The sequence below is a fragment of the Taudactylus pleione genome, unplaced genomic scaffold (assembly GCF_031769625.1).
Source record: "Taudactylus pleione unplaced genomic scaffold, aTauple2 ptg000366l, whole genome shotgun sequence".
Lineage (NCBI taxonomy): Eukaryota > Metazoa > Chordata > Amphibia > Anura > Myobatrachidae > Taudactylus > Taudactylus pleione.
The window spans coordinates 187,668-205,097 of NW_028284767.1; the positions used below are offsets into that span (position 1 = coordinate 187,668).

Consider the following 17,430-nt stretch of genomic DNA (forward strand, 5'->3'; position numbering starts at 1 on the left):
ATCTGCACTGTGAAGCGCCATCCAATGAGTTCTGAAGCATTTGACTGAATATGAGCATTTAATATTGCCCGAAACACTTCAGAATTCATTCTGCTGCTTTTGTCAGCAGTCACATCATCAATAAATACAAGGGAACCAGTTCCATTTCCAGCCATACATGCCCACGCCATGACACTACCACCACCATGCTTCACTGATGAGGTGGTATGTTTTGGATCATGAGCAGTTCCTTTCCTTCTCTTCTCTTCCCATCACTCTGGTACAAGTTGATCTTTGTCTCATCTGTCCATAGGATGTTGTTTCAGAACTGTAATGGCTTTTTTAGATGTTTTTCAAACTCTAATCTGGTCTTCCTGTTTTTGAGGCTCACCAATGGTTTACATCTTGTGGTTAACCCTCTATATTCACTCTTGTGAAGTCTTCTCTTGATTGTTGACTTTGACACATATACACCTACCTCCTGGAGAGTGTTCTTGATTTGGCCAACTGTTGTGAAGGGGTTTTTCATCACCAGGGAAATAATTCTTCTGTCATCCACCACAGTTGTTTTCCGTGGTCTTCTGGGTCTTTTGGTGTTGCTGAGCTCTCCGGTGCATTCTTTCTTTTTAAGAATGTTCCAAACTGTTGATTTGGCCACACCTAATATTTTTGCTATCTCTCTGATGGGTTTGTTTTGATTTTTCAGCCTAATGATGGCTTGCTTCACTGATAGTGACAGCTCTTTGGATCTCATATTGAGAGTCGACAGCAACTGATTCCAAATGCAAATGTCACACCTAGAATCAACTCCAGACCTTTTACCTGCTTAATTGATAATGAAATGACGAGGGAATAGCCCACAACTGTCCATGAAATAGCTTATGAGTTGATAGTCCCATTACTTTTGGCCCCTTAAAAAGTGGGAGGCACATATAGAAACCGTTGTAATTCCTACACTGTTCACCTGATTTGGATGCAATTATGCTCAAATTAAATCTGAAAGTCTGCAGTTAAAGCACATCTTGTTTGTTTCATTTCAAAGCCAAATATGAGAATTCTGTCAATGTTCCAATATTTATGCACCTGACTGTATGAGGGAGGAGGGGAGGCATTTACAAAAAAAATTTGAAACATTTACAATCAGTCCTTGCCCCAGAAAAATCCTTGGATTTTTTTTAAACCCAGAAGGGGAACTGGAAGATTTTTAGTACTGCTTTCCAAAACAATTGGCTGTAAACATAGTTAGTTAGTGGCCTGCAAACTGCCAATTAACCAACACAGATATGTGGACAAGCACAAGATTTAAGGTCTTATGTTGTGTCTTTCTTGAGAATCCTGCACCTGCTTCTGCTGCTAGGAGTGGATTTTCATCCCAGAAGGTGACCAGGAAGAGTGCTACCGCTTTCCAAAACAATTGACTGTTAAATAATCCTTTGCAAAGCTTCCACATCAAAAGCATTTCCCAACCTGTACAGGGACATTAAAAAAAACATAGTTATTTATTTATTACCAGTTATTCATATAGCGCACACATACTCTGCAGCGCTTTATCTGTCCCTGCCCCAGTGGAGCTTACAATCTAATTTCCCTACCATATGCTCACATACACACACACACACTAGGATTCATTTTTGTTGGGACCCAATTGACCTGCCAGTATATTTATGGAGTGTGAGAGAAAAAAACCACATTGATTGATTGATTGATTGTATTAATTTTTTTTGGCACTTGGGGGGGAGAGCACCCCTCAAGGAGGCAGCAGCCCTTTGATAAACGACACAGGCAGCACCCCTGCACAGCTACATTGCTGGTGATAAGTGTGGCTAATGCGCACACACAAAAAAAAACCACATTGATTAATTAATTTTTATTTTGGCACTTGGGAGGGGAGCACCCTTGAACGAGGCAACAGCCCCTTGATAAATGACACAGGCAGCACCCCTGCGCAGCTACGTTGTTGATAAATGTGGGTAACATGCACTCATACAGAATAAAACACTTTTATTTTTTGCACTTGGGGGGAGAACACACCTGAACGAGGCAGCATCCCCTTGATAAATGACACAGGCAGAACCCCTGCGCAGCTACGTTGCTGATAAATGTGGTTAACGTGCACTGCACACACACACAGAACAATTTTTTCTTTTTTTTTCTTTTTGCACTTAGGAAGATGAGCACCACTGAACGAGGCAGCAGCCCCTTGATAAACAACACAGGCAGCACACCTGCACAGCTACATTGCTGATAAGTGTGGGTAATGTGCGCACACACACTGGGGGTGAAGAGCACCCCTGATGAACAACACAGCAGCACCCCTTCTGGACTGTAGTGACACAGGAGCCACTGAAGACCCCCTCTTCTGTCTGCAACACATCTCCTAGTATATAGAGTAACACAGCCCTTATGGACAACAGACACAGCACAGCCCAGCACAGCAGCCAGCCCTAGTATGGACGGAGTGGATAACAGCCAGCAAACCAGCCCCTACGAGAAGTGACAACAGCCAGCCAGGCTCTATACAGTATGGCCATTAAGCAGCCAGCCCCTGACAAGTGACAACAGTAGCCAGCCCCTTAAACACACAGCAACAGCACAGCCACCTCCTTCATCTTCACTCTCCACATCCAGAATGAAAATGGCGGCGATCACGGGACCTTTTATACAATCCAAAATCTGCGAGAATCCGACAGCGGGATGATAACGTTTTGCCTCATTTTGAGATCCAAGTCAGGCGGGAAAACCCGAGCCGACTCGGATCTCGGCTCGGATTGCTAAATTCTGGTAAGTTCGGATCCCCGCTCATCTATAATAATGTCATGTGCGTGACGTCATGGAGTCGCACGCTCAGGGGGCAGGGCCGGCACAGGGTGCAATTGTGCCCAGCTACAGCCCTGGTGGCTACTAAATTATTGGACCAATCTGGTATTGCTCCAGTGTGGTAACATTTGCTCTGATGTCCCAGATATCAGTAGCACCGTCTGCTACCAAAGTAGCAATGATACTTATTGGTGCCAGTCCTGAGATCAGGCATGCGCATGGCCACTGGGCACTCAGTGCTGAGGCAGCAGAGGGATCAGCTTGGGTCCCTCTTCAGAACATAGGACCTCCTTCACATAGGAAGGTGCGGGGGTCCAGGAACCAACGCCATCTGAAAAACTTTCCGTTGTTTGGAATTTGCTGAATAATAGGCGGCCCTGTTCAGCCTCTACTAATAAATGGGCCCATTACATAAACATGCAGAAGCTAGCATTTCAGCATGTTTAACGGGCCCATTAGTGATAATGAATAGTCCCCCCAGATAGAGCTTCTGGCAGTAATTATAGCTAAGGCTTGCAACAAGTAGAGAGCTACTTAATATGTAGGCGCTATATAAATAAACAAGTGATTAACGAACATTTAAGAACATTTTGCTCATGCAGGACTGATTCCAATGCTGTTCATCTGATTCTGGTTGTTTAACATCTTTAGTTTGGAAATAAGTCAACTGATCTGTTTGAGGTGACAATGCTTCCTGGTTGCTAAAGATACGCTGCATGAACTGCTGGTGTGTCTTATGTGTCTGGCATTATGACAGGACGAACAAAGGCAGGGATAGAACAGGTGGAGAGTGACAGAGAAAGCCAGTTACTGTGAACTACGCTGCCACCTTTCTCACAGACTCGGATGAAGTTTTAGACCTGAGGAGCAGATGAAAACATTTCATGTTCCCATATTCCCGAACTGGATGCAATCCTGAAAAATAGTTCTGTGTGTGTGTGTTTATTATTGTTAGGAGAGTTAGAGAACAAAGCAAAGCTCACAATACACAACAGTGGATGTACAGTTATGGCAAAGGGGCAACATGAAGGACAGAAAAGCCTCATTTACTTGCAAGAATTGAATATTAAAGCTTTTGTGAACTGCTGACTAAATAATGAAGGAGTCTTTTCAGGTACAGTATTATTATTATTATTATTACTATTATTATCATTATTATTATTCATGCTAATAGAAACTTTGGGGATTATTTACGAAGCCTCGGGAAGGAAAACCTGGAGCTTCTTATCGTGCTTATGCCCAATACTTAAAAGGGTAATGCTTTTACTGGCCGTGTCTTGCTAGTAATAATATTGCCCTTTTAAATATTGGGCATAAACATGATCAGAAACCCTGGGTTTGACATCCCGACACTTCGTAAATTAAACCCTTAGTGTGCTTAATTACTGTTTCATTAATTCCTTATTTATAAACATATATTTTCCTGTTCCATAATACAAGGTAGGGTGTACTGTAGTTTAGCACGCTTTTGTGTAGCTGCAACCTCTGTGATCTCCTTAGGAGACATTAATAAGGTTCTTGCGCTTCTGAACTTTCAGAGAGGCAGCAGATCAACTAGTGAGCACAAGCTGCTGCCTCGGGTCTATTAAAACATAAGTAGGTCAGAATGACATAGAATAAAGCACAGTAGATTGTAACTCATTTTACACCATTGTTAGTCAAATGGAGCTCATACAGTTATCAGTCCATTTGTTTGAGCCAACAATATTTACACACTCTCCGAAGGGGCTCATCGATATATCAGGTTAACCCAAATTATCATAATTTGACTGTTTAGAGTAATTTATAGTATTTTTACTGTTTAGAGCAATTAGTTTTGAGAGTTGAAGATGTCATGATTGGACAAGCGGCTCTGCACTTGTGATCAGTGTCAAATCTAATGATTAGAAACAGTACAGACTGTTCCCACAGTATGTGTGATACATAATACATAATACTTTTCAGTGGTAGGTAGCACTTTGCTCAATGTTAATACATACGAGCCCCATAAAAACCTTGAGGAAATCAGTATATATATATAAATATATACAGTATATATAAATCTCTAGTGTACTTTTAACACCAGTGGTTTATAAATATTATAAATTATAAATGCTGTTCAAAGTTAAACGTCCTAGGGCCTGTGTAAGACATAAGTGTATATACCTAAGGCCTGAGTAAGACATAAGTGTATATACTAGACATGTGCGGTCCTGTTTTCCTGAAATACGAACACACACCGAACTTAGGGGTTCCGAGTCGAAATGAGTATTGGTTCACAATCACTTTGGGGTTCTGAGTTGAACCAAGTCCCAGTTCGGTTCTGCAGTTAGTTCGGAACTCGGGTTTTGGATTGCATCTAAACTGGTCCAAATTACATGATTTAATAATTTTTTTTAAATCAATTATAATCGATTATTAAGGTATCCAAAACCTAACCAAAACCGAATACAAGCCAAAACACTTGAGAATGGTTTTACCAAAACCGAGATCAAAACACAATGATGAATCAAAACCATAACACGGGGGTCGGTGCACATCTCTAGTATATACCATAAGGCCTGAGTAAGACATAAGTGTATACACTATGTTACATGGATTTTTATAAGTATTGTATGTATAGAGTTTACATATATTTTTATTGCATATTGTATTACAGTCTATAGACTGCATGTCACAGTAAGCAGTAATTACAGATTACTGTAGTCTGCTGCATATGTCTAACTGGTATACACTCATGTTAATGATTAAATAAGAGTCAAAGTTAGCGTCCCTTTACAGGCTGTTAGCAACAATACTGATCCAGTGATCGTTCACTTCTCCACTGCTGCTCACTGTAATCTATGGGAACTTTACTGCACTCAGCAATGCTGTATGATTTCACTATTCAAAATCCACCCTTTTAATTGGCCAATAAAAGTTATATTAGGTAGACTAAAACTTTCAATATCGCAAGCATCCACATATGACAAAGATAAGCCTTTAAATATCTGATAAAGTTATTTTTCTAATGCCCTGATCGGGAAATGGGGTAGGGGGATCGTGAGAGCCGGCGATGTATGCACGGTCACACTGTCAGGGTATCTTTTGCAAAAAATATCCAGAAAAGTGTGCAAGGAAGATTCAAAGGGACAGAGCTTTCACGCAAAAATATCAAATATCGCACTGTGAATCCTGGCGATTTTATCCCATCACATCACCATCTAAGTTGCGGATTGTGATAAATTGGACCCCGAATCTCACTGTTTCCATCCTTCATAATCTCCATTATTATTATGATGGTTTAACATATTTCAAAGTGCTGTAAAATGGGAATAAAACCTATTAAAATACTTATCTACATACTGTACATTACTTGAAACAATTTGAGTGAGGCCCTTGTCTGCTTCAAAAAATTTAATTGATTGGGTAGGATGTATATGAAGAAGCCCTGCAAGAGGTCCTCAACTTCTCTGTCTGGCTCTATTCAAGTTTTTTTTTAACCTTTAGTCTATCTTGTGTAGTTTAAATTGGATTATCTGAGAAGCTGCTGGCACATATCTTTATACACAGATAAAGTCCCTCTTTGAGCAACACATGGGATGTGTTGCATGTGTAGTATCAACTACCAGAAGTGACTGGAGAAATCTCAGTCCGTCATCTTCAGAAACAGTCCCAATATCATTTGCCCATGGATTAATGTTTTGACATTAGTTTTAATAACATTATTTTACATGGATAAGAGTATTCCATTTTACTATTAAACCTTCCACCCAGCCATATATTCTCTAAATTTGTCCTGCACATATTGGGCCTAAGTCACAAGCAACTATGTGTGCGGCCGCATCAAGACATTTTTTTTGCTTATGGGCTGCACACACATTTTTGTGGAAGTTTGCACGATTCAGGGTGACATGGATCTCAGCCATTTCCCTGCAGTCTCTAATGGGATGGCACCTGGGCAGCAACAATGGGAACGCATGTTGATGTAAGCAAATGATGTTGTCCCAAATGATGAGAGACATGATCCCTGAGTGTGACTACTTTGGGTGACTATGTAAGAGGTCATATTGTCACAGTATCTCAGCCAATCAGTCCACTCCTCAGCATAAATTAATAATATACTTTCAGTTCCCATTGAAGCCCTTTATTGTGGGCTACAGATAACAGATAGGCTTAAAGTTGTCATCTCACTAGGGTCATGGGTATGCTGACAAAGATCCAAATATGATCGATTAGATCATTGTTTGATAGTGGCACTTGTTTTGCTTATTTTGCCTGGTTGACACCTGTTACATTTTTATTGTTTGCACATGACATCACTATTGACTCCTGTGCTCCACTGTCCCATGCATACTGTATGAGAAGAGAAGTAAATACAATGTTTGCTGAATGTATCCGTTAAATCAGATAAACAGACTTCATAAACAGATAGTAAAATTAATATTGGTATGACATCACGCAAGAACAACACAGACGGAGTTGGTAATTGTTCCCGCAGCATAAACTGACAGTCCAACTGAATCCCAGGTATTCTATGTCAATCTACTATCAACTGGCAGCAAACAAAATTTACTGTGTTCATCATTCAACCTTGAAAAATGATGAGAGCCCAACTGTGATACCTATAAATATAGTTCTTACAGGCTACTGAGTCATATGTTGCATGTGTAGTATCAACTAACAGAAGTGACTGGAGAAATCTCAGTCCGTCATCTTCAGAAACAATCATTGCCCATGGATTAATGTTTTGACATTAGTTTTAATAACACATTAATGACATGGATAAGAGTATTCCATTTTACTATTAGACCTTCCACCCAGCCATATATTCACATATTCTCTAAATTTGTCCTGCACATATTGGGCCTAAGTCACAAGCAACTATGTGTGCGGCCGCATCAAAAGATTTTTTTTTGCTTAACGAGCTGCACACACATCTTTGTGGAAGTTTGCACGATTCAGGGTGACATGGATCTCAGCCGTTTCCCTGCAGTCTCTAATGGGATGGCACCTGAGCAGCAACAATGGGAACGCATGTTGTCGTGAGCATGTAGTCTGTGTTGTTCACTATTCTGTGTCATGTATATGCACAGTGGATGCCAAATTCAGATGGTTCTCCTGCACCATCTGGTTGGTGTAAGTCATTGGCATATCTATAATGGTTGCAGTGCCCACACTGCACTTCCTGCACCCTTTCAAAATACTTACTTCTCTGTCGGCGTTGCAGGTACCACCAGGAATCTTGGCGCAAGCACCATATTTCCGGAGATCTGTGCATGCGGACTACAGAAATCATCAGAAAAATTGTGCCTGTGCCATTTTACCGGAGATCGGCACATGTGCAGCAGACTCTGGCAATGCGAGAGTCTACTGCGGACTAAACCGGTGAGAGAAATGGCGGGGGTGGCACACGGAAGCTGTACACGGGCCCTCTCATATCTTGAACTGTTCCTGGTGTAAGTGGTGATAATAATAGTTATTACAGTTACTCGTGCGGATGGAGCAGTTGGGCGGTGCGATCGCAAAGGTGTGCATAGAATATGGTCATATAGTCACATTAGTATCCGTTCACAGTTGGCATCCAGAGTTGCATTCACATTACATACGATGTAGAATTCTGCTACCTTAGGAAGGGAGTTTGCTTTTATGCTTTACATATTTCCAGTAAAATAAGATATATGTTAATTATGTTTTTCATCTTTTTTAGATGTTTCCTTGTATTCAATACACAGAATATATTTCCTGCAATTACAAGACGCACAGACTTAAGGGACAGAGGCACTGCAAGTATTTTTGATAGATTGTTACTTGTTTAAAAAGGATTGGACAAGACAAATTTGTGTTGAAGATGGCCAACTCTCAGGAGAAATGCTTGGAAGATGACCTGGAATTTGTCGACATCACTGAGGCAAATCCTCGGTTTTATTACTCTGAAAAACAAAGAACTGCTTTGGAAACATTGATATCTTCTGGGGAACCTGCTTTCCAAAACTACCTTAAAAATGAAGGCGTTCGACAGTTCCTCTCTAGAGAAGAAGTTACATCAATAGAAAGTTCTGCAGTCGATTATCAACTGGGAAAAATAGAAATGGAGGATGATTTAGAGCTAGATGAAGATTTCAGTATTAGCTACTGGCCTGGAAAAACAGATGTACCAACCCCCATGCTGGATCTGGGATGGCCAGAAGGGGACACATGGAAAGGGATTACGCGAGCTGAAGTTTACACACATCCTCCTTCCAATAATGCTCCTCACATAAAGGTGGTTGTTCGAAGGGCAATACAGGATGCTGCAAAGGTACAGTAGCTGTTGAGTTTGTCCATACTTTTTTAAAGTCGGTGGTCCCAGCAATGTACCTACTAAATTGTGTCCAGTCATTCCTCATACAAAGTACCCTAGTCATTTGTTTAAACTTTATGAGCACTAAAGACATTATGGGTGATTTCAAGCATAATGTAATAGCCTAATGCTAGTATGATACTGTATGTTCAATTATGGCATAATGTAGCTTTTGCTGGATTACTGGTGAGACTTTTTCAGCTAGTGTTGTGTGCAATATGTTTTGTAATAGGTCCGTGCTCCAGGGGTCTATGTCTGCCTCTAGCTGCTATACACAGAGGAGGTATCCCAACCTCATAGAAATCGTATTAAGAGTGGTTTGTGTAAGCGATATAAGGTCTAGAATAAAAGTGTAAAATGCTTACAGTGTCGGATGTTCTATACATAAACATGTGTGTAGAATGTTGTGTGGTTTTGCATAGATCCCGGTGTGATCCACCTTGTAGTTCTGTAGGATGGGTGTTCTAGAAAGGTATAATGTTCAATAAATGTTTGGAAGGACTGGTTTGCAAAAACTTTTGGCAGTGTATTCTTATAGAGTCCCACAATGAGTTAATATGGTAAGAGTCACTGCTGATGTGTTCCAATATAAAGTCTTTTGCCTTCTCCACTGGTATATGCTTATCCTAGTCGCCTCTCCACCTCAAATGTCACACAAAAACAGAAGAAACAAAGAACCGGAGATTCAGGTGCTGGTGAGCACTAGTGTGCAGTGCAATAGGTAAGTTATGTAGACTTACCCGGATCTTGCCACTTGCCTGCTGGTCCACCAGACGTCCTTGCTCCACAGGGTTAATGTGTGTGGGTATGAGGGGTTTGTATAGGTCTGGCTAGACCATGGTTGATACACTACCACATGGAGAGTATGGGATTAAATTGATTTATTGCCTGTCCACACACCTTACCAGTCCTTGTGGTACAGGTATAGCTCAAAGGTGATTACAATGATAAAAGGCACAAATAACATAGGCAATGTACAGGTACAAAAAGTCAATGGGGTAGGATGAATGGAAGAGTCACAAAAGTGTTCCCAACGCGTTTCGTTCCCTGTAGAGACTTTTTCAAGGGTGCAATATGCTCCATTAATATGTGGCTAAATAAAGTACTGTATATATTGTACTTTATTATTTTATGAGAGAAGAAACCCACACATCTAACTGCTAAATGTATTGTCTTTTCCTGTCTACATGAATTATTCAGCTGGAATGTGTCCCTGGGACAGAGGGTGGGATGCATCAACAACAAAATGCGATCAAACATCTGAAATTGTAGTTTCTGGAGGTTTGACCACAATCACCGTATTTACCCATTCTTGTTAGGCAACACCATCTATACCTACGGGCTTCTTAACAGATTTTCCCAGAGAGGGATCCAATAGGATCCCCCCAGGGTCCCCCGCAGCTCGCGCATGTGCTGGCCGACTGCCGTGCATGTTAGAAGGTCTTCCAGGTCATAAACCCGGAAGTCCCCACACCACAAAGGACAGCTCTTTTTGTTTAAATCTTTATGCATATGGCGTTACTAAACCGCAAACACCGCTATGCATGTGATCAGTGTCGGGATGCATTTCATCCACTGCGATGCTTAATGGATCCCGCCCTATGTGAGGACAGAAAAAAATGCCATGCAAGAATTTATTCCTTTAAGATATATAAATGGTTCAGATCACAGTATTTAGTAGAACAAATTGTTATCTACTGAATCATGTATATTAGATAATATATAATTCCTCTGTCCAAAAGGTAAAAACACACAGGCAGCCCTGCCTTACAAATTACCTTCCCATTCATAGCATTACAAGCCTGCCATCTAACATGTATCTATTAACATATTTACCCACCACATTTGGAAATAAAATGTGCTAAAGCCACAATTTTGTTTTTGTTATAATATTATTAATGACTACAAAGTAAAATTATTTTTTACATATTCAAACTGTTGACATGTTTAATATGTTGACATTATGCTTGACTACGTTATGTAGAGTTCAGCGTTATAATGTCAACATTATGACAGTGTCGACATAGTGAATGTTGGCATGACAACTGTCGACTTTGAAATCCATTCGACATTCATAATGTCTACATAGTGAATGTGAACTACATGAATATCGATCTCACATACCACACGCCCTTGTTTCATATTTTCAAGGTTGGGACGTGTGTCACTATCTTTTTATTTATTTTTTTAAGCTGCCGGCCATATCCTGGAGGGGAGTCAGGATGCCACATCACAGAGTCACATATCATAACTCCTAACTGTCCCAGGGACATTCTTCTGACAGATGCAGTTCCCTCCCTCAGTCCAAAAAGAACTTGTACTTGTGCTTGGTAGATAATTTACACAATGAGCTCCCCGGAGAAGGGACTGTCAAGTGCTGTGTAATATATGACTTTTACTTAAATGTTTTACTTTTCATTTCGAGTAGTTGCCAGGTTTTTTTGTGTGGCTGACCATCAACTTGTCTAATGCATATTTATTTTTAAAACCCCGATACCGAAGATAAGTAGGATTTTTTATTGCAGTTCATTGCAGCAATAAAAATGAATCAATTCCGCAGTGTAACAATAAATTATTGCATCTAAATGTTACTCAGCTGTTCTGGCAATACTGGTCCAGAGCTCAGTTCCACTATTACAATAATACCAAAAGTATAACAGCGGATTCAAATTATATGAAACATTGAAAACATGTTTATTAGATATCATTGAATTTGCAGATTATGTAGAATTCAGTACAGGTTGAGTCTCCCATATCCAAATATTCCGAAATACGGAATATTCCGAAATACGGAATATTTTTAGCATGACTGAACAAGTGAAACCTTTGCTTTCTGATGGTTCAATGTACACAAACTTTGTTTAAAGCACAAATTCTTAAAAATATTGTATAAAATAACCTTCAGGCAGGTGTGTATAGGATGCATATGAAACATAAATGAATTTCATGCATGTACACAAACTTTTTTTGATGCACAAAATCAGAGCCGGCCCTAATCAATTTGGTGCCCTAGGCAAGATTTTGGCTGGTGCCCCCTAGCAGATAATCCCACCACACTACACTCTACAGACACTCTCCCCCACCTCTTCAAACATGATACTCAGTTTTCACTTACCTCTTAGGTGTTTCTTTTTTTTCTCTTCTGTCTTTAGGAGTCTGGCAGAGGACATAAAATTTGGATTCATTTGCCCCCATTTTGACATATTTATATTATTTATTTCTCTCTCTCCTCTCTCCTCTCACTTTCCTCTCTCCTCTCACTCTGTCAACATAGATATGTACAGCCCACACCCTGATCCAGTTGCTGCCCACCTCACAGCATCACATACTGCCCGCCTCACAGAACAGCACCCCTCTCAACACAGCCGCCCTGGCCTCATCCAGTATCACTTTCCCAGCATAGCACCCCTGGCTTCATCCAGCACCCCACATCCAGAACAGCACCCCTGGCCTCATTATGCACCCCTTATCAAGCAGTTAGAAACCCTCATTCAGCATGGTAATGGATAGATCTCCTTCAGTATTGTACCCTGATGTCATCAGTTACTGTCCAAAGTCATTCCCTACTATCCACGTGGACATAAAGGGGGAATATAAACCTGTGGTGAACAAAGCGAGCCACTGTGCCCGAAGCGTGGCGAGTGAAACGAGCCCGCAAGTTGACAAATTTCTTCTTTTTGTGGACTGTATGGGCATGGAACTTCCGCCCTCACTCATGTCACTTCCAGGTACAAATATTGAAGGGGATCTATACTCTACCCATTCAGCACAGCCCCCCTGTGCTCATTAATTATGCATCCCTTTCCCAGCACAGAACCCGTCAGTCATTCTGCACAGTCAGCATCCCTGGCCAGGATGGCCTCTATGCACCCCTTTCCCAGCACCTCTCAGTCATCCAGCAGCACCCCTCTACTAGCTGAGAGCTCAGCTGACTTACTTAGGGCCCCATTATCAATGGGGGCTATGCTGCGGAATGCAACATGGCCCCCGCCGTCGCTCTGTTGCTCCCGGCACCGGCAAGTGTGTGCACTTGCTGATACTGGGATCCTTGCCGGGTCCTGCTGTTGCGATATCATGCTGGGTACACATCGTTAAGTACCCAGCTTTAGACTCACTCTTTTCAGGGCCAAGGAGGCAGTTGCACCCATCCTGCTTGTTTTTCCAGCTTCTGGCCTGTCCCTGCTGGACTTGGTGGGTGATGGGCTATGGATGGAGGTGGAGCCGTGAGATGTGGCTGCAGTTGCATACCCTCTCATGTCCATTTTACTTGGCAAGCCCAGTGGTGGAACTAGTGAGTGGTGGCCTCACAGCAGATAAGGTATCAGTAGCGCCATATAATGCAGAGTGCAATGCAGAGACGCCATATAATGCAGATAGTGTCACAGTGAGCACCATATAATATAGAGAGCATCACAGTGAGCACCATATAATATAGAGAGCGTCGCAGTGAGCGCCATATAATATAGAGAGCACCGCAGTGAGCGCCATATAATGCAGAAAGCGCCACAGTGAGCACCTTATAATGCAAAGGCGCCATATAATGCAGAGAGATCCGCAGTGAGAGCCATATAACAGAGAAATCACTGACCCTCATATAACTTATAGCACAGATAATATGAACAAACTCCTCACACACACATACACATAGAATGAATACACCCCCTACCCCACACACACACTACATTAATACACCCCTCCATACTAATACATTAATACACCCCTCCACACTACTACATTAATACACCCCTCCATACTAATACATTAATACACCCCTCCAAGTTAGAGTAAGCTGCCCCCTCTCCCTCCTACTCCTTCCTTGGTACGGCCCCCGGCCAGCCGCAGGCAGCACAGAGAGAGTACTGTAATAATGAGTCAGTACTGTTGGCTGCGGGCCCTGATGCCGAGCGGCGGGATGCCCCTATGGCATTGCAAATGCACTAGGCATTTGCTTTTAATGCCTATGCCTAGGGCCGGCACAAAATTATTAAACATAAAATATAAAATGACCTTCAAGCTATGTGTATAAGGTGTATATAAAACATAAATGCAGTCTGTGTTTAGATTTGGGTCCCATTCCTAAGATATTTCATTAATTTATGCAAATATTCCAAAATACGGATTATTCCAATATCCAAAATACCCCTGGTCCAAAGCATTTTGGATATGGGAGACTCAACCTGTATATGAAAATTGCTTTGACTGTTGATGCTTCCATACCACCTTAAGGGGTCTATTTACTAAGCAGTGTACTGTCATTTTTCAAACACAGCCTGTGAGATGGCAGTTAGGAGCTGATTGGCTGGCACCTTATCACTTTTCACTCTGTCTCTTAACATTGCTTAGTAAATAGACCCCTAAGTTTACTACTTATCAGCGTCTTCTTAAGGAAGGATAAACAAAAGATGATCATTCGCATAAATTCATGAAGGTGACATGTGATAGTAGTTATGTCATTCACAGCCAGGAGGCATAAAACTGCTGCCTTCTGCTCTTTAGGCATCTTCTGATTCATTTGCTTGCAGTGCCAGTCACTAACTGAAGAAGCTGAGCTGCCTGCTGGGGCTGTGCAGAAATCAGGACGTGCAGTCAGGGAGCCTCCCCTGTCATACTCCCTCCTCTATCATACTCCCTGTCACGCTCTAGAGTTTTGATAAACTGTGTTTTTATTAGAGATGTGCACTGACCCTCGTGTTTTGGTTTTGGTTTTGGATCTGGATCTCCCCTGGTTTTGGATCTGGATTGGTTTTGCCAAAACCTCACCTCCATGTTTTGTTTTCGTGTTTTGGTTTTGGATCTGGATTTTTTCTTAAAAAATCATAAATACAGCTAAAATCACATAAAATGGGCCTGTTTTTGTTCCTACAGTATAATTAACCTCAATAACATTTATTTCCTGTAATTTCCAATCAATTTTGACCACCTCACAATATTATTTGCTTCATTTAGTTAAGACCAAAAGGTTGCATACAGGTAGCTGGCTGACTAAGCTAAGTGACACAGTGGGCGGCACTAATATGTGGCAGTTCAATTTCTAATTTCCAACACGGATACAGTGTGTTATACAGTGTGGGTTGGATACACCAATAGTGCACTTACTGTGACAGCAGTGTCTGCACAGCGGCCTTGCTGACGGTGTCCTCAGTATATGGAATGGCAGTGCTGCAGTGCAGTGCAGTGCAGTGCCGGTGATGTCGGAAGTGCAGGGGTGCCAGCGTTGTCTTTACTGCAGGTTTGCTGGCTGTGTCGTCAGTGCGGGGGTGCCAGCGGTGTCTTTAGTGCAGGTTTGCTGGCTGTGTCGGCAGTGCGGGGGTTTTTGTGTCCTCAGTGTGGGAGTCTCAGCAGTGTGGGGGTCTCTGACGGTGTCCTCAGTGCGTTGGGCAGCAGCGCAGGAGTGTTGGCAGCGGTGATGTTGGCAGCGGGGGATGTTGGGTGCCGGCAGTGTCGGCAGCGGGGGGGGGGGGGGTGGCGGTGTCAGGCAGTGGGGGATGGTGGGCGCCAACTTCTTTTTCTCCTTTGTGCTGTTTTCAATGGGCTTAACGCTGATTGGTAGAGGGCCGGTGACAGACGGCTCTCTCAGCTAATCAGCATTTAGCCCACTCAAAACAAAACCTAGCGACTCAACAGCGGGATCACAAGGTTTTGCCTTGGGTGAGGGATCTGGGGCAGGCAGGGAGATCGCCCCGGATCCCTGAAATTCGGGTGGGTTTGGATCTCTGAGATCCGAACCCGCTCATCTCTAGTTTTGTGTTTTGGATCTGTATTTTTTTTTAAAAAAAGCATAAAAACAGCTAAAATCACAGAATTTATATTTTTTTTCTTCCTACGCTATTAATAACCTCAATAACATTAATTTCCAATAATTTCCAGTCTATTCTGAACACCTCACAATATTGTTTTTATGCCAAAGAGTTGCACCGAGGTAGCTGGATGACTATGCTAAGCGACACAAGTGGGCGGCACAAACACGTGGCCCATCTAGGAGTGGCACTGCAGTGGCAGAAAGGATGGCAGTTTGAAAAACTAGGCCCCAAAAGGCGCTGCATGGTGACTTATCGCGTCACCCATTGACTGCTGCTGCTGGGCAAACAGGACGGGACTCAGGAGAGAGATGGGCGCCAACGAGGCTGGTAGGATGCTGTTTGTGGGGAACTTAGATCCCAGGGCCACCAAGGAGATCCTGTTCGAGCTGTTTCTGCTGGCTGGTCCTGCAATTAACGTTAAAATTCCAAAGGACAAGGATGGAAAGTTGAAACAATTTGCTTTTGTCAATTTCAAGCATGATGAGTCTGTTCCGTATGGAATGAGTTTGTTAAATGGAATCAAACTCTTTGGGAGGCCGCTGAAAATTCAATTCAGATCAGGAAGCAGCCATGGCTCCACAGAAGCAAATAGTACAGCCTACTCACCACAAGGAAATGGCAGTTTTACTGGAAACAGTCCATCAACACATGACCGCAGGCATGATGGCAATGGGGGGGTTCACGAAATACTCTGAACTTTTAACTCATCTTCCAAACTATCAGAGATCTTACTCTTCTCCGGACAATCTTCAAAGACAAGCAATGATAAATAACTTCTATAGGTCTGAAACCCCTCATGGATCCAGCACAGCATGGAGGCCCAACTCAGGTACTCGCCATCACATTATCCGCCTCACCAAAGTTGGTACAGTCACGGATCCGATCACTCTCCCCCACACAGATATGATCCCTCTTCCAGCCAACCATCCAGTAGAAGCCATAGCTCTCATCCTTATCAAAAGGAGAGTTACCACAGTAGCAGAGACTAGGGATGTGCAGGCTCGGATTAGTTTGGATTTTCCTGCCAAGTTCAGATTTTTCCCGCCAAAAATCGGGTCTCAGAAAGAGGTAAAACGTCATCTTTCATGGACAAACATCATCTTTCATGGACTTTTGTCCAGGACAGTCCCTGTAAAAATTATTATGATGAAGGGCAGCGTACAACCCACAGGACAGCCCCTGTAAAAATGATTTTGATGATGGGCAGCATACAACCCACAGGACAGCTCCTGTAAAAATTATTTTGATGAAGGGTAGCGTACAACCCATAGGACAGCCCCTGTAAAAATTACTTTGATGAAGGGCAGCGTACAAACCCTGTAAAAATTAGTTTGATGAAGGGCAGAGTACAACCCCTGTAAAAATTACTTTGATGAAGGGTGTGACCATCGCCATGGGTTACGGCGATTCCTCAAAGCCCCATGTCATGACTTTACGTATTTTTGTGTGCTCTGGATAAAGTGTGTGTGTTATCATAATTCTATGTTTCAGGAATGGCTATTTTCTAGGAATGTTTGGACAGTACGTCAAAGC

The 17,430-nt window shown here is 42.3% G+C and overlaps 1 protein-coding gene across 1 annotated transcript in view; it reads left to right on the forward strand.

Moving 5' to 3' along the window:
- The first annotated feature begins 3,609 nt into the window (after nt 1-3,609).
- The window catches only part of SACK1E (scaffolding CK1 anchoring protein E), a 125,573-nt gene continuing 111,752 nt past the window's right edge, over nt 3,610-17,430 (forward strand). Inside the window, exons 1-2 of the mRNA XM_088444518.1 lie at nt 3,610-3,910; nt 8,465-9,055. Of these exons, the coding sequence (XP_088300644.1) occupies nt 8,606-9,055 (450 nt within the window). The 5' untranslated portion in view covers nt 3,610-3,910; nt 8,465-8,605. The remainder of the gene's footprint in view (nt 3,911-8,464; nt 9,056-17,430) is intronic.